The sequence below is a fragment of the Cydia fagiglandana genome, chromosome Z (assembly GCF_963556715.1).
Source record: "Cydia fagiglandana chromosome Z, ilCydFagi1.1, whole genome shotgun sequence".
NCBI lineage: Eukaryota > Metazoa > Arthropoda > Insecta > Lepidoptera > Tortricidae > Cydia > Cydia fagiglandana.
This window is the reverse complement of record NC_085959.1, coordinates 1,710,044-1,728,180: the sequence shown is the minus strand read 5'-3', so window position 1 is coordinate 1,728,180 and position 18,137 is coordinate 1,710,044. Positions and strand designations below refer to the sequence as shown.

The 18,137-nt window shown below is 37.7% G+C and overlaps 1 protein-coding gene across 3 annotated transcripts in view; it reads left to right on the top strand.

The window, feature by feature from the left end:
- Positions 1–18,137, top strand: part of LOC134678968 (protein apterous-like) — a 352,874-nt gene that overhangs the window by 114,332 nt on the left and 220,405 nt on the right. For 2 of the 3 annotated variants that reach the window (XM_063537727.1, XM_063537726.1), the window contains exon 5: positions 14,753–14,955. The exons of the other annotated variant lie outside the window; for it this stretch is intronic. In XM_063537727.1, coding sequence (XP_063393797.1) covers positions 14,753–14,955 — 203 coding nt within the window. The remainder of the gene's footprint in view (positions 1–14,752; positions 14,956–18,137) is intronic. 3 annotated transcript variants of the gene reach the window in all.

Here is an 18,137-nt window from a genome sequence, read left to right as displayed (position 1 = left end):
AAAAAAAACAATAAATTTTGGGGGTTCCATACTTAGAACTGAATCTAAAAAAAATTTTTTCCATCAAGCACGTGTATATACACATACGTATGGGACGTGTGGGGTATCTATGGATAGGTCTTCAAAAATGATATTGAGGTTTCTAATACTATCATTTTTTTCTAAACTGGATAGTTTGCGCGAGAGACACTTCCAAAGTGGTAAAATGTGTGTCCCCCCCCCCTGTAACTTCTAAAATAAGAGAATGATAAAACTTAAAAAAATATATGATATACATTAGCATGCAAACTTCCACCGAAAATTGGTTTGAACGAGATCTAGTAAGTAGTTTTTTTTTAATAAGTCATATATATCGTAAACCGCAATTTTACTTGCTCCTACGGAACCCTTCACGGGCGAGTCCGACTCGCACTTGGCCGCATTTTTCTTATTTGAGTCTCAGGTCTTCTTCCTGGCGTTATCCCGGCATTTTGCCACGGCTCATGGGAGCCTGGGGTCCGCTTGACAACTAATGACAACTCCCATGCCGTTTACTCGTAATTGTTGTGATGAACGACGACGAATATGTGGAGATGGTTGGGATTGTCGAGTTATCGACTCGCGTCCAGGCCGCGTAGCCAAGATGCCAATCGCTTACGCTCCGTAGCGATCGAAACGCAACTGTCACCGTCACACAAATATGGAAGAGTGATAGAGAGACATAATGCTTTTCGTTGTCGAAGCGATAGCGATTGTAACCTTGGCTAGGCCGGCAGGGCTCTCATTCGACGGTTGGAAACCTCAACTGGATTTGTTGATGTGACACGAAACACTATTGACGAGACGACACGTGTATTTTACTTACATTTGAAAAAAAAACCGGGCAAGTGCGAGTCGGACTCGCGCACGAAGGGTTCCGTACCATAATGCAAAAAAAAACAAAAAAAAGCAAAAAGAAAACGGTCACCCATCCAAGTACTGACCCCTCCCGACGTTGCTTAACTTTGGTCAAAAATCACGTTTGTTGTATGGGAGCCCCATTTAAATCTTTATTTTATTCTGTTTTTAGTATTTGTTGTTATAGCGGCAACATAAATACATCATCTGTGAAAATTTCAACTGTCTAGCTATCACGGTTCGTGAGATACAGCCTGGTGACAGACGGACGGACGGACGGACAGCGAAATCTTAGTAATAGGGTCCCGTTTTACCCTTTGGGTACGGAACCCTAAAAATGGCGAAATTGTCATTGGTGAAGCGCGTATCAAGTGCGGAAGGGTCAAAAGGTATGCGATGCCACTTGAGACTAGACTTGTAAAATTAGATCACATTTCCATCAATGCTCAACGCAACCTTCCTTTTCTGTTTTCTGACCGCTACGACCTTCAAATCTTCAAGAAAAGAGCGTACTCCCATCTTAAATACCGACAACGCACTTGCCTCTGGTGTTGCAGTAATAGCTTGTAGCATTAGGGCGACGGTAACTATAATAGCGTAGCATCAGGCGATTCGTCTGCTCGTCGTTTGTCTGCTATCGCAAACAAATACTAAGAAGCTATCCTGTTGTCAAATCTAATTGGTATTTTAGAAGTTGGAACAGGGCTGGTAATGATAAATGTCAACGCGGGTGTTGCGCCGCATGTCTGCCCGCAGGGGGCGCCACCGGCCGCTAGCTAGGGATGTACCTACCGTTTCTAAATAACTACGGTCTAAATTAGTACTCTAAAACGATCGGATGTAATAATTTTATACATACATCGACAGAGGCTAAGTACCTACACACGCCTATATTCGTGAATGTTGTTCGATATTAACATCCTGGCCCCTATTTCACCAACGTGACAAGTCCGACAATTGTCGACATCACTGTTACTGAGTTCAAAGGCCTCCATAGGCTACGGTAACCGCTTACCATCAGACGGGCGGTGTGGTTGTTTGCCACCAACATGTTAATTAAAAAAAAACTCTACTATATCGCCAGATAATAAGTACTTATTTTGGGAAGCCAATGACAATTGTCAGTAGAAATACGACAATTGTCACGAAATTTCGACACAGAACACAGAACTCATTTGGTGTCAAAAATTACTGGAAGTTCTTTGAAATCTTGTGACAATTGTCACCATTATCATTATAAACATCGCAAGAGAATTAGGTACCTGTTTTATTCCGATATAATAAAGTTTTTTTAAATAATACAATGATGATGACAAACAGGAATACGGCCCGCCCGATGGTAAGCGATAACCGTAGCTCATGGATGCCTGTGACGTCAGCAACAATGAGACTTGTCGAATTGTTGCACCTGTCACGTTGGTGAAATAGGGGCCTGGTGACCCATCCTAGGTAGGTGTTTAGTTTGGGCACAGAATAAATAATAGTACTAGGTACAGAAGACTGACTAACTCTCTAACAAAACGCGTCTGTTACGACCAGCACAGATATGGCCCCTAGGTGGCGACAGCGCCACGCGCGGCCTATGGCTTTCCCCGAAATTGGTGTGGAACGGATGTACTTTTAGCTACCTGTAGCAAAGCGACGAAATCGCGGAGTGAGTCACGCCTGGTTTGGGGCTAGATCTAAGCGTGTAGGTAAATGGTAAATGTGAGAATTATTTTCAACCAAAACCTGTCTGAAAAATAAACTTCTTGATACAAAAGTAATTAATAAATCAAAACAGTCTCCATTTTTTGAATTCTATAGGTACAACTTATTTCTCCCAAAAGGAAGTCAAATAAGTCGTCAGCTTTTTTACGGTGTTTTATCTAAATAGCGGTGACAGCCCTCGGGACGAGTGACCCAACATATTTCATTCACTCCCATTACTACTTAAAACGGTAGAGTTATTCCTCGATACTATCACACGACACACAAAAAAAACACAAAAAAATGACCACCGAATAGAGGCTGGTGATAAATCGATAGCCACCGCACTACCATTAATCTATATTCTATACCTTGTTTATGAATCGGTCTCAATACTCTCAATGAAATGTTTTCTTGAATCGCCTCACCGCGCCGAACTTTATCGACTATGCATAATAAATACCAATCATAATTACGCGTCATAAACGCTTAACATTTTCAAATAAACCTTCGTTCTTTTATTATTTTATTACTATCCGCTGTAAAACACAGACAAAACAACGATTTCTCATAACTTGTAAATTCAGTTTTAAAACCTCGTGTGATTCGGAAATGGAAGGAGGTAATAAATAAAGAGTACCTATAGAGCGGTCCTTCTGCCACCGACCGGCCCCGCCGGCCGACACAGATGTCTCGGCCGCGATAGCGGCGCTCACCAAACGGAATAACATGGATATCACATTAGCCCTGACGGCTCCCAGCCCACTTATCTAACCACCGGGTAAAGTACTTCGATTAAACCACTCGCTCGCTCCTTACATTAAGCCTTCAAAACTTATATAAACATCGAAAGAATGCTACAGCGAAATCTGCACTCGAAAAACTAAATAAACGGGCACATAAGCCGGTGTCGTGACACTTATCTTATATCGACTAAAAGAACAAAGCGGGGCCTTTTTGTCTCTGCCCGAAAAGTGAAATTTGTCCTTTTTTCGTGACCAACTACCGTCGACGCCTATCTGCGATCGACTACTCGAACTGTTCGATAAAAAAAGGAATTGAAAAAATACGGGGCACATATTTTGGCGGGGGATAAATCACTGGACGGTAAACGAGGTTATACAAAATTTATGGAGGCGCGGCTACGAAACCGAACACTAAAAACTAAAGAAAAACTCGCGCTCCCAATTCGAACGCGTATGTACATAATACCCACCATACTGCTCATTTTGGGCTTTAAACTTTAGTCATAAAGTTAAATTTTCTTTGTATTTAAGGTTGGTTTGTGCCATTTCGCGACAAAGCGTCGGTAAAAGGTGATACTACGCGAGGATAGAAGCAGATGTGACAACTTCATTACGTATAAATTACTACTGTTGCTGGCTTTTTATAGTTAGGTTAGATTTACGGCCTTGCCTGACGAACGTATCAAATATAATTCCTTTAATTGTACCATTTACGGCGCTGGGTCCAATCTTCTAGAATCTTTTTATATTGTCAGCTGATGGTTTGGTTAATTTAGTTTTTTAATTGTTATTTTATTATTGTTTTGAGGTAGCTTTTAATGCTCGCATACTCGCTTATTTATAAATATTTGTAAAACTTCGACAGTATATATTAAGTACAGTCGGCCTTTATATTGCATAGTGCTATTCATGCTACTTCAATAAAAAAACAAATAAGTACATATCAAGTTTATAATCATATTTTGAACCAAAACTAAAAAGGTCAACTATCAATTTCAAAAGAAGGAATTTCATAAATCAAGAAATCATAAATCATTTCCGAATGTAGTTTTTGAGTCCATTTTGATAAAGTTTTAATTTAACTATGGATTATTTCTTATAAAACCTTTTTCTGTTTGTAAAAATGTTGCTTACGTCATATGTTACTTGTTGAACGTGTACCTTGTAAACTGTTACCTGCTACTTGTTACGTCATTCATGTTATACAGCTAACAAACGCTTTGACGGAATTGCCTAAAATCGTTTTGAAGCTACAGCGGTAAAATCAATTTAGCTTTACTCGTACCTATAGGGGGCCACTGATTAACAGTCCGTCGGACGGTATCGGCCTGTCAGTTGTTCGGAACTGTCAAAATTTTGTTCTAGCTGACAGGCCGATACCGTCCGGCGGCGGGCGGACTTTTAATCAGGCCCCCTTAATACTGTAAAAAACCCAGTAATGTATTAAAACAACAATTTCAAACACTACCTAACTAACCTACTGAACTAAAGGTTTTATTTCAATACCTAATTAATTCTGCAATGTCAAGTACGTACCTACAATATGAAAATAGCATTCTAGCAGACTCTTTAATGACCGCCGGTGGACCTTCCGTGTATGCATATAAGGTGTTGTGTTGGACGGCGAACAGTCTCGACGATGGTGTACGGAGCGACCGTATCTTGGCACGAACGCCCAGAGCGACGGCCACTACACCCTGACCCCTTCCCAAAAACACGTAACATAAAAACATAGACCGACGTATATTAGTTATGGATTCACTCCAAATCCATTATAATCTGATTCACCAACTCTGTAGAATCCGAGGGCAGAATAAATTAAGAAATCCAGGCTCAAGAGAACTTTGGAACTTCGGTCTTAATATTAAAGCAACGGTCAGTATATATTTGCTATTATATCACAATATACGAACTTGAAATATTTTAAGGTATAAAGTATGAAAACCAGTATTTCTTGACCTATTTTGTTATACGCTTTTTATAGAAGCTACAGTTCATTTTATAATGGAAATTAAAAAGCGTAAACATTATTTTATTTTCGCCAGCAATATTAGATCTCTTCGTTTAGACCTGCTATATAAAGCTCTAGGTCTTTTTAAACTGGGTGTAAATACCATTATAGGTTGAGCTGTGGGTATATCTATAGGGTGTATGAGTGAAGGATCATTTTCTGTTGGTTATTGTTATCGTTGAGTTAAAGTCTACTAAATCAAGGCAAACAAACACGAGACGAACCGTCAACGCGGATCGCGATCAGAAAAGCCTTTATTCTGGTACAACGTGGAAAAATGCCGTAAGGGACATAAGATTAAGTTGGACATACGACATTTGAATTTTCACTGAGCGGGGTAAGAAAAGTAAATGTAGAATAAATTGTGGCTATTCAACTATCCACTACTCAGTTTCCGAGCTAGGTTAAGGCGTAAGTTTAGATAAAACATTCTGACGGCCGTATTCCGACTATGCTTAAGTATAAGATGTCACAGCGATACGATACCGATCTGTCAGTGCTAAAAGTTACATTTCTTCGACCAAAATCGTCACTTTTAACACTGGCACATCGGTATCGTATCGGTGTGACATCTTAGTATAAACATTGTTCGAAGCATCGGCCGTATGTACAGTCGCCATCGGATATTTAAGAGCGGCCAAGGTGCTCAAAAATATTTGAACACGCTCTTAAATAGCTTGGTATGAGAGGCATTGTTCAGATAATTGTAAACTCATTGGCTGCATATAACATATGTAGTTACATATATTATATGTATGTAGTATTATTATCACTGCTACAAAAAACTATTTTTGAAGTGAAAACTGCTTTAGCGGCGCTGTGCACTTTTTGTGATGGGGAAAAATGTTAAACTCGCGACAGGTAAAATAGTACGTAAGACGTAACGTCACGTGTGACGGACACTGTTACAATGTCATTGAGATTTTCTTTATTGATTTAAATGTCATATAGTCAGCTTCCCTCTAACTGGTACTAATATAACTCGAGTACTAGCAATGATGTGCTAAGGGTTTCAAGTAACGCGACGAAATAATGTTAGCTGGCGTTAACCTCAATTATACATAGTACTGCAGACATTTTGCACTAGGTGGCGCTGTTATTAATATTTTGAGTTACAATGTCATTGAGTTTTCACTCCTGCTGGCACTCCCGGAGTGCAACCCGTTGTTCTTTTTTTTAACACGTTTAAATAATGGCGTAGACGTAATAATTTAACATGAAATAGATTATCAGTTGTCAATTCATATCTGGTATAGGTACATTTATTCATACATTATTGCAGAATTAGGGAATTATCATAAATCTAATCCTAAATTAGCCTGGGGCATTGTTCCCATTTCATATCTTATTAACAAGATATTTCCAAAACTCCAAATTCCAAAAACAAAAGGATTCAATCTGTAATAAGTTCCAATAGGTACGTCGGCTGCAATTAGCTCGCAATAATGCGTCCACCGGAGCGTTTTACGCCGATAATAACGCCGTATCGCAATGCCATATGCACCGTCACTAATTTGTCCGTTACGCCCTTTTCCATCGCCGTCGTGTAATGTGAAATGCATTTTTAGCGTACGCATTGTTTACAGTGCATTTATAACTTTGGCGGAAAGGGTTTGTTTTGATTACTGTGCGAACGCGAGGCGAGGAGGCCTAGTAAAACTTTAACATTTTAATTTATTTTGATATTCATTTGACATTTTTCGCGGTGCATGTATACCCGCATGCATTTTTTTTTTGATGATATAGGTAAGAATTATAAGAGGCATGATTCGTCTGATGATATCTATGATGAGATAATCCAGAGGGAGGGAGAAAAGCCAGAGGGGTTGCAAGTGAAGACACAAGATAATGAAGAGTAGCACAAAATGAAGTACATATTATGATTATACATTTACATTTTCGCAAGTACTTACCTATACACTTTGATATCAGTTGAGTCCTATCTGAAGCCGACCACTGACTAACAGTCCACCGGACGATCGGCCGGACAGTTGTTCAGAACTGTCAAATTTCTGTCAATTGTCTCCCAAGGCTTCCAAAAAATATGCACATCTTCTGGTATGGAGCACACCCAGATTACGCTGCGTCTTAAGGGGCCCACTGATTATCAGTCCGCCGGATGGTATCTGCCTGTTAGTTGTTCGGAACTGTCAACTTTTTGTTCTAACTGACAGGCCGATATCGTCCGGCGGCCTGTTAGTCAGTGGTCGGCTTAAAGAGAATAAGATTAGAATTTCTAAATATAACCCAAATTTCTAACAAATATTAAAATAACTCATGCTTCCGCAAATAACTACCTAAAGTCTAAAAACTGAGTAGAGTCCAAAGTCCAAACATAAGATTTTTAGCACTCGAGCGAGCCTTTTCTAAGTCCTCCGTCGCGCTCGGTATGCAATCCCAATAAAAGCTCTGGTATTATAAAGCCCCGTGGTTAACATGATACGACGTATGCCACTGTTGAATTAATATGGAGATAGGGCGTTTTGACTTAGCACGGCAGTATAACACAGTTTACGATGGAATTCTTATACGACCTTACGATAAACTGCGCGTATAATCGTAGATGATTTTAGGTTGTAAATACTTTAATGATATACCTTTAGATTAGACAATTGGCGTAATGGACATAAACTTTCAGTGGTATTTCGATTGACTGTTCTAAATTTATTTATGTATTTTAATAAAACAATTTAAGAGCCAACAGGAGTGGCCATTTCTCCATACAAACGTACTCGACTGTTTCTTCCGTCTGTTTATTCAACACCGATTAATATTGTCAATATCGATGTCGGACCGTTTTGCTTTTTTTGATATTTTTTTTAAGGCGCTAGATCCCTTTAAAAATGGCCAAAACGGCCTAATTGACTATGCCGCAATAAGAGGCGTGTTATTCAAAACTGATATCAACTAGCCAAAAAATCAAAACGGTCCGACACAGATAATTTCATAATAATTTAGATAACCAAATTTGGTTTCAATTGGTTAAGTTTTGGAGGAGGAAACAGTCGAGTACGAAACTTCGATTTTTGAGATTTTTCGCCTTGACCTTATCGCACTAGATTTAGGAGCCGCTTCCGTTAGCGAGACGGGTATATTTACCAAAAATAATTAAATCTCAGCTCCTGTTTCGTCTTAAGTTGATTCTGGACTGGACACTAAATATCATGTACATACCTAAATAACTTTAATCAATTATACTTCTGATCTTGGGAGAAAAATCGATATAAAAACTACAGAAAAGCCTAGTAAATGAAATGGTTTTATTAAAATGAGTAGGTAGATAGGTACTAAGTACTTATACTTTGTGAGCCGTCTTTAACTGCTATAAATCATAGAAATCCAATAAATGTTAAATTCATTGATTCTATGAGCCAGTTCTTATTTTTATGTTACTTCAATAAAATTTCATATTTTTAATAGAAAAAGCAACTTTAAATAACCACAGAGGAGAACCACAAAGGACCGCCTTTTCTATTGTAGTCAAAGCTTTTCCTTGAGAAATAATAATGCAATTTTCTTTGATCGTTCGTTCTCCAATGTAAGATTAATTTTTCTTCCGTCTTGGGCTATAATTTGTCCTTTGCGTCGTTTTGTAAAGTTTTGTAAGGTAGGTATAATATTTCCTTAAGAAAATTGTCGAGTTGGAAACTCGATATTCTTTTACGTGGCTATTGGCTCTGATGCAGCGAGAACTTATTGATTTATTTATTAGCATCCACGTGTATCGGTTTCTTTTCAAATATTTTTATTTTCTTACTGAATAAAATTCTGGTTTATATTCTAAAAGATTGTGAATAGAAACGGCTGCCATTTTTAAACTGATAACTCGCATCAAGTTTCAATATCTGGGAGATCGAGCTTTGCTTTTGAGAGCCGTTACCGAGATCGGCGAAATATATATATGTAGGTAAATAAATAAATAAATATATATACAGGAATTTCTCGTTTAAACGTATAAGATAAGGTCGGATGTGCAAAAAGTCAACTTTTTAGAAGAGGCGAAACAAAATTGACACTTTTATTTGTCAATACAATAATTTTCATAAACTGTGTGAGTAGGGAATGCAATCTCGCACCAAGATTGGCGATTCGAGATCTCGCACGAAAAATCTGAATCGAGATAGGGTCTTTCGAGATCTCGACCGTCACACTTTCGAGATCGAGATTAATCTCGACGAGATCGAGATTTGACAACGTAATTCAAAATGTGTTATTTTGAGCAAAAATCTCTAAAAATCCCGTGTATACTTACTACTTATTTAGAGTACGTCATGTTTTATTTTGAAGATCAACAAATTAATCAACATTTAACTAAAAAAACTACTTTTATTAAAAAAAAACAAATAATATGTATGTTGCTCTAATTTACAAGTAATTATGAAAAAGGGCAGTAACATGCTCAGTTGATATTTTTGACAAGCAGTCAGCAACTTACAAAAAATTTAGGGTAAGCGAGCAAAAATTGTAAATAAATAATTGTGACAGGGTACGTCGTAGATCGTCTGATTTTTCCACACAGAGCGCGCCACAGTGCTTTTAACGCCAGCTCAAGCCGGCCGCATACAATAACACTGCCCGAACATCATGAACATAATGTCAAAAAGATTACTCAAAACAAAGCAATTAACACGGATCAATCTTTCAATCTCGTTCGAGATCTCGAAAATATTAATCAAGATCTCGGCCGAGATTGCTAAAATAGAGATTTCCTGTCAACGAGATTGAATCTCGAAAATTCGTGAGAGATCTTGCGAGATCTTGAAATTATGAGATCGAAATTGCATTCCCTATGTGTGAGTTATCTAGTCTAGACCATTCTTTTTTTTAATTAGACAAGGTATTTGTACCTTCTATTCTGGATAAGTGACAACGTTTTTGGTTTTTTATACTATCTAAAAAGACGGTTTTCATGCATGCATGCAATTCTGATCGGACTTTTTAATTTCTTTTATGAACAGTGTTTAGGTATACATACTTACACTTTACTTTTTAAACATTTTATCTAATACTTACGTAGTTCTCTCACTAAAATTAATGACAAAAAGTCGTATATACTTACCGATACACACCTCACAACAGTGTACTTCCGTTTGGGCCAAATAATACCTTTCGCCAAATTACACTTGCCAACAAACTTAACGCAATAGTTTCATTTCCCAAATGAATCTTTAATTCTTTACCAAATTTCGCTTCGCAATTAATTTGTTTAGTCAAATTATCATTTTGTTTTGCCTTTGGATATGGTACTTGATGTGATACTTTGGGAAACGTTTTTGGCCCATTCGTTAGTAAACCCTTCACCACATATAGGCATTGTAGATGCATAAGGTTTCAAGTCCCTTACCTCCAACGCCATCTACAAAAACGAAACATTTGAGAGGCAAACTATAGAAAAAGTCGAATGTGTAATGAATGAATGAATGAAAATCTTTATTTCAGGCAACTAGTGGCCCATACATAAATACCTTAAAACTAGCATACATATTATAAAAATATATTTTAAAACTAAACACTACAAATCACATTATGGCTGCGATGCATTACGCAACCCCGCAGTGTCAGGGAGCCGGCCGCGGAACCGCCGAAACTTGACACCCTTCGGCCAAAACTCCTCCTTGGTGAAGGCCTTGGTTTGGGAATTATTTAATTAAGGTTTTATCATCATCATCATCATCTCAGCCATAAGACGTCCACTGCCGAACATAGGCCTCCCCCTTTTTTGGGGGGAAAATGCCATAATCGCCACGCTTGGCAGGCGGGTTGGCGATCGCAGTCGAGTACACCGAATTTGAGGGACGCTGCTGCCCGTCCACCGGTGGTCTTGGACGTGGTTTAAGGACATACCCGGGTCCTGGACGTAGTTTAAGGACATACCCGGGTCCAAGGTTTTATGCCTGAGGGAAAAATTATCTTATGACTGACTGACTTATTGACCTCATGTACTTTATGTATCTCGTAAACTTAAAATAACAGAAATACTAGTATCAGCTTATTCAAAAAGTTTTGTACGGAGCTCTAAAATTGAATGTGTTGAATATTAAAAAGCATTTTGGTCCTGACATTCACATCCGACGTTATGGAATTCAAGGCGAGGTAAGAGATTATTAAACAATTTCCACATCTCTCCTGATTGTACGTTTTTTTTTTTTTGTTGTGAGTGATCAAACATTATATATAGTTCTTCTGAACTTCCGACCAAATGTGGTCTAAGTACCTACAAATGGTAGTGTGGTCGTTGATTAGGTTTTGTCAACACGTCCAAGTGGTGCCGTGGTGAGGTGTTGCGCCGGTTTACTAGTTTTTGTTGGCAACAGGGTTTATTGGTCGTTAAACCGCGGCGTTCTTTAGCCTGCAAGCCGGCGTGAGCCACGAGCGGAGGCGGGAGCGAACCTTTGAGCGGGCGCGGGTGGTACATACATTCCACATGAAATAGTTCCTCACAATTACAGTGCTTGAATATGTAATTAAAATATTTCGCTTTGGGGCTGTGATATTTAAGTTAGATCAGTGGCTTTCCAATATAGATTCCAAAAGAGGGTCCTTATACTTCATGGGCATAAGGAACGATTTCATTAGAAAAAAATCCTTATGTACATAGAGTATTATTTTAGTATAATATGTATCAATTGACAGCAAGCACACAGTCAAAAATATACAGACGCCAGTTATTTCAAACTCCAGTAGTGATTCCGTTAGGATCATAATATTTTAAGGTAGCTTCAAAAAGATGTTTATTATGAACAATGGCTCAAAAAGCTTATAATTTTATTTGAGTGAAGATAAAACTTACAACAGATACAATATTAAAACTAAAGTTAAAACTATATAGAAATAAAATAAAAATACAAACTATAAAATATATTTACCTACAAAAGAAACCAAACTATAAAAAGAACACCCCGTCCAACAGGTCGGACTGCGGCATGGACCCCATGGCACTGGCGGCGTTACCTCTCTGTATCGCAAGAGAAATACGTTGAGAGAGGTACGCACCAGCCCTGGGGTCCCCTGTGGTGTCAACCAGCCGCGCTGATAGTGCTCCTATAAATGTTTTCATGTCGGCTGACCAGGGACCCAAAGTCTCAACCGCGAGCGCCGCAAACTCATAGTCGTTGAGCAACGTCGAGTATTTGCGGCGCTTGAGAACTTGGGCCTGGTCAGCCGCAGCGCCGGCCCGAATGCGGGTCCCCTGAATGTGGGACTGTGCAAAGGTGTCGACACATGTTGCGTCTCACACCAGGGCCCTTCCTAACTTCCACGGCACCAACGTGGCTCCGTCGGGGCTCTTGCCGTCGTGCCTCGGATGGCTCAAATGTTTCAGCTATACTTACTGTAAGACAACTTGGCTAACAATAGTGTAACTTTTTTTTAAATAATGCCGGTAAATTTCACATTTTGTTTTCGCTTATACCTTGCACCCCTCCGAGTCGCCAGGCACAGTTGATAAAACGCAACTGAAAACAATGGCTAGTGCCCATACCCGTGTTACGATCACTTTACGACGCAGTTGTAAACTTCTCCGCGAGCCTTACTGCCTCTCCTCTCCTCCCTCTCTCGCCGCCCCGCTGAGAACGGGACAAAAGGTAAAGCCGACTCACACGGGCCCTCGTGGTGAAGATTTCAAGCGCCACGGCAACCGTTTTATTAAGGAAACTGGCCAGCAATAAAAACGCGCGCCCGTTTTGTTAAAAATGCGCTTTTCCAAATACGTGTAATTAAAACGACTTTTAAAGAACTTGTAAACTTTTGATTTTAACGTTTGAGAGATTAAATCTATATTAAAATTAAATTATTGCCCACATAAAACGAGGGAGTTTGTTTCCATTTAAACTTACGATCTTTTAACACTCATCGATAATACATTTTAATGTCATTCGATTCGAAATGTAATTTTCATTACATTATGAAATCAAATGTTATGACACTGTCGGCTTTTTGGCGTCAACGGTATCGATTTTATTTTTTCTTTAGTCGTCTGACTTGAGATCTGAGGTGTCAACGTTTGAATACGAATACAAATTGAAATTAATTACGGTAGGTATAAGGTAGCCTTATAAAATGGCAAGGATGGACTTACATCGGGTCATTTTGGCGTAAGTGACTTAAAAACGTTATGTACCTAACTAATTTTTTTTAATGTGAGATTATTGTAATGTTTGCTAGCGAATTGGCACAGCGACTGTTCTGGTATGCGTTGGTAATTCTTCGTACACTTTACTTAATTGTGTGAATTGGTGTATGATCCAATTAAAATAATTATAATGATAATGCATTTTGCGCTCGCTTTTACGGTTAATAAATTAAATTTTTAACGTATTGTTTTATGTGGTTATAAATTAATTGTTTAAGTTGCATTTTAGATATAATGATGAATTACAATACGGCATCTGGTATTCAGTACAATTACTACATGATGAAATTTCATTTAATGTTAAGGTCTACTACATTTTAATTTTTAATTTTGTTTTATGAATGTAGCTGATTGACGCTTACGTCTCCTTAAAGATATATTTTATACAAATATAGAGATGCGTTCGGTTTATATTATGGAGAATCATCATCATTATCACCACGAGTTACAAATCAGTTGCTGGACACGGTTCTTTAATTATATATGATCGCCCATACTGATGCGGTTCCAAGTTCAGATTCAAATTTATTTCATCCTTGTAAGTAGACAAAGGTTATATAAGTACTTGTATATATGCTAGTTGTGAATAGTTTCCAAAAAGCTGGAACACTCCTGGGAAATTAACACAGTTCACAGGAAACGTTTATTTTGTAGATGGAAAATTTCGATTGATATTTCCAAAAGTCTTTTCTAAGTGGAAATTTTTCAACTTCCGTAACTTTCAGACGGCATATTATAGTTCGTTTTTTTGCATTAAAAAGAACTTGAAAGTAAGCGATATTGACATGTCTTTTAATTGAAAAACGGTTTTTAAAAAATCAGGAACTATTACTTATGAAAGCAGAAGAATATAAATGATCGTATAAGATTCATAATTGTTACATATTTGCCCTAAGTTATTTTTGAAATGTGTTTTATAATTAAAAGACACATCAAGATTGTTTACCTTATTTCTAATGCTAAAAAAACGAACTATAGTAATAACATAACATAATTTTGACGAATGTAGCAAATTTATAGTGTAATTTTTATATTGAAATAAAGAAATCTAAATCTAAAGATGTTCCACTAAAATTCAAAGGTATATCTTTGACTCAACTTTGAATGATTTCGTCATGCTGCTGTGACCGCAGTTAAGTAAGTCTGGGACTCCTCGTTTCAATGCAGGTAGATTTTTTCAGCTAAATTAATAACGATGATGATAATTCGCTACTTGTGACCCGAAAGACGTAATCGCCAACAGCGTACACAGGAATTTACCGATCATTTTTGCATCGCCTAATGTTTTGCCCGACCCAGATCTGAACCCCGAATACTTGGAGATGGGCTTCCGCGGCGGCGGCAGCCTGGGCTCAACCTCGCGCACCAAGCGTATGCGCACCAGCTTCAAGCACCACCAGCTGCGCACCATGAAGTCCTACTTTGCGATCAACCACAACCCGGACGCGAAGGACCTCAAGCAGCTCAGCCAGAAGACGGGGCTACCGAAGAGGGTGCTACAGGTAAATATCACACACAAATAGCGTAACGGACACGTTGGGTAATGTGTTCCTTACGCCATTTGGATTTATGTAGGTTTATTTAGGCTGAAGTGAAATGAACTGTCTGAATACAGTATAGAAAGACATTAGGAAAATATGAGGTGAATTTTTATTTGTTTCGTTTAGTATTACACGACTGATATGTATCCATAATTAATCATTAATTATATATATATATATATAACCATTAAAAAAAATAGTAGGTTGATCCTATCTACTTTGGTACAAATAACACATTGTCTCTTGTTTTTTTGTACATGCTTCATCTACACAGCGAGTTAATTTGCAACATTCAAAGAAGTATTTTACGCCAAGGTGCTCAAATTATCCATTGATATTGGCTTAGTTACACAAACAAAGTTAAAAATAAGCTACTTATGTAAATTAACGCATTTTTTGTTTTAATACCTGTTCTAATCGAAAAATTCCAGTTTTATAACGCTTATCACTTCCTTTTTGTGTTGTATTCATTTTAAAGTAGGTATTCATGCGAAGTATACGGCCAGTTCATTTGATTTCAGTCTATAAGTTAATCTTAAAAAATGGAAGTAAACTCAAATAGAAACCTTTTATGTGAGTGCACTTCCTAATAAATAATATTAAAAGCTTTTTTTTATATATCCTCTGGAGTACCAAATAATTAATCAAGGAATAATCATTGCCGTTTAATTTATGTACTTACTTAGATTTCTTCTCGATTTTAGTGAAAATCTTCTTAAGATTATCGGAAGTATTAAATAGACAATTAAATAATATTTGCTTATTCTGGCATGCAATAGTTCTGAGAATTTAGTCTGATTTATACATGTTATAACCAGAATTACGACGTATATTCTTGTTTCATATTCTAGGTTTTTATAATATAAAGGAACAAGTGATTAAAATGAATATCTACATCTGGCAGCACTTAAAACAGGGCGAAGAGATAAGGTGATTCGAAATTTACATTTTTAATTCAACTTCCATTTTATCATATATCGGTATTTAAAACGAAAGAGTTGTAAACAACCATCGGCATTTACAAGCATCATTTCAACACCCAAAACTTATCACGACTCATAGAAAAAGGTTTTAACATCCACGGCGGTTCGTTTACGACTTTTTTCACACGATAAATGTATGCGATGCTTTTACGTACTTATTTTTTTTATCATAAACTGGTACAGGCTAATGCGAAATGAATGTACGACCGATATCTTGCACGTATCAGAATCTTTACGCACCGCGAATTGCGCGTTACAAAGTATTTGTGTAATTCAACAAAGCGACTTATGTTTTTACGGTTCAAAAAACAAGGTGTAAAATGGTGTAAGTGCTAAGGAAGGATTTCAAATGGAGGTTCTTCGGAATTAAAAGCCTTAAGAGTAGTCTGCGGTGTCAACTAATATCTTCGGGCATCTTGTGGGGTGCTCATATGTTATTCGTGGCTACAGACGTGTGAAAAAGCAAAAACTTCTCCAGAACATTCAGACTTCATCATTTTACCTTATACATAATTGCGAAGTAGGTAAGCATAATTACGGCCGTCGAGACTGAAAAAGCAACCGCATAAAATAAATAACATAATTATTGTCCGTTACGCCTTTTTGGCAGTTGGGATCATTAAACAAATGTGACGTAAAAGACAATTTGTGTCGACTAAATATACCGCTTTGTTTTTGTCAATAAGGACGATTTCTTACGGAATCTTAATACTAGTAGCACCTTATTAACAGCCGACAAAGTGGTATCACTCGACTGAAAATCTGTTTCATACTTGACGGTTCGCAGATTAAGATGTATTAATCTTTCAAATTGATAATCCTTATTATAGCTGGAAATTGAACTTTATCGTTGAAGAGCTAAGGCCGATTTTGCAGTGAGCTTTAAAATATACGACCACTGTGTGGTATAAGGGCGTAAGAGCTGCTAGTTAAGTGTCCCTTACGACCCTAGGATTTCACACTAGCCGCGCTGTCATTACGTGTTCCCAGAACGCCGAAAGTAAGTGATGTTCTTAAAAATAAAAATACGTTAACGTAAAGGAGGTTTTATGCTTTTTGCGTTAGGCTTGTATATTAAATGAACTTGAGAATCTCAAGTTGAGTTTAGTCTTAAAATTCGCGATATATCCTCTGTTTATATAAAATAATCTTAAAAATTTATAGTAACTGCCCGCGTCTTAGTTTGCTTGGAATGATGATGGTGATTGATAGATACCCGGGCCTCAATTCAAACTATCTCCATCCAAATTTCATCTAAATCGGTTCAGCGGTTAAGCGTATAGAGGTAACAGCAGACAGACAGAGCTACAATAGCTTTTATAAGATTATGTCTAAATAGGAGCAAACTGATTACTTAAGTATTATAGTTAACTAATATCGAATCTAGGGTATTTTTTTGAGTTATGACCATGTAGGTAGAGTCAGACTATGATAAGTCGGCAGCAATTCTGATAGCCCAGACAGTGCATGTGTTTAATAAAGGTCAAAGTTATATGAAATTATGACGTTTACTTAACACTTGCACCGTCTGGGCTATCAAAATGGCTGCCGACTTATCATGGCCTGACTCCATAGATATAGTCGCACCAAACAAAGTCTGCAGCGGATTTGATATCCCACGCAGTGTAAGTGTTATGTATAAGTGCGTCATAATTTCATAGAAGTTTGACGTTTAAAATGACACTTGCACTGCGTGGGCTATCAAAATCGCTGCAGACTTTTTACGGTCTGACTATACATATACTGAGCCAGCCCGTTTCTCTAAAACCTCGTGTCATTACCAAAAACAAACACAACAGAAAACCGACTAAAACAAAAGACGCCCCAAATTCGAAAATTAAAAAACTCGATAATTGCACACTCAAACTCTGAAGGCGCGCGCATAGAACATTTTAAAGTGCCGAAAAGCTTCCCAACCTATTAGATTTTATACTCAATTCTTACAGATATAAAGTTTCTTTTGGTTTAATATATTTTTGACACTATTTTTAGATAAAGTGTACACAGAAATTAAGTACGGTACAGTTCTAAATCGTACAAGCGCCGCGGTGTATCCAATCCATTAGAGACAGACTATAATGGAGCACAGATGCGCAAGGTTTTTTTTTTCACAACATGCCGGTCATACATATAGAGTAGTTTGTATGTCTTTGTCTTGTC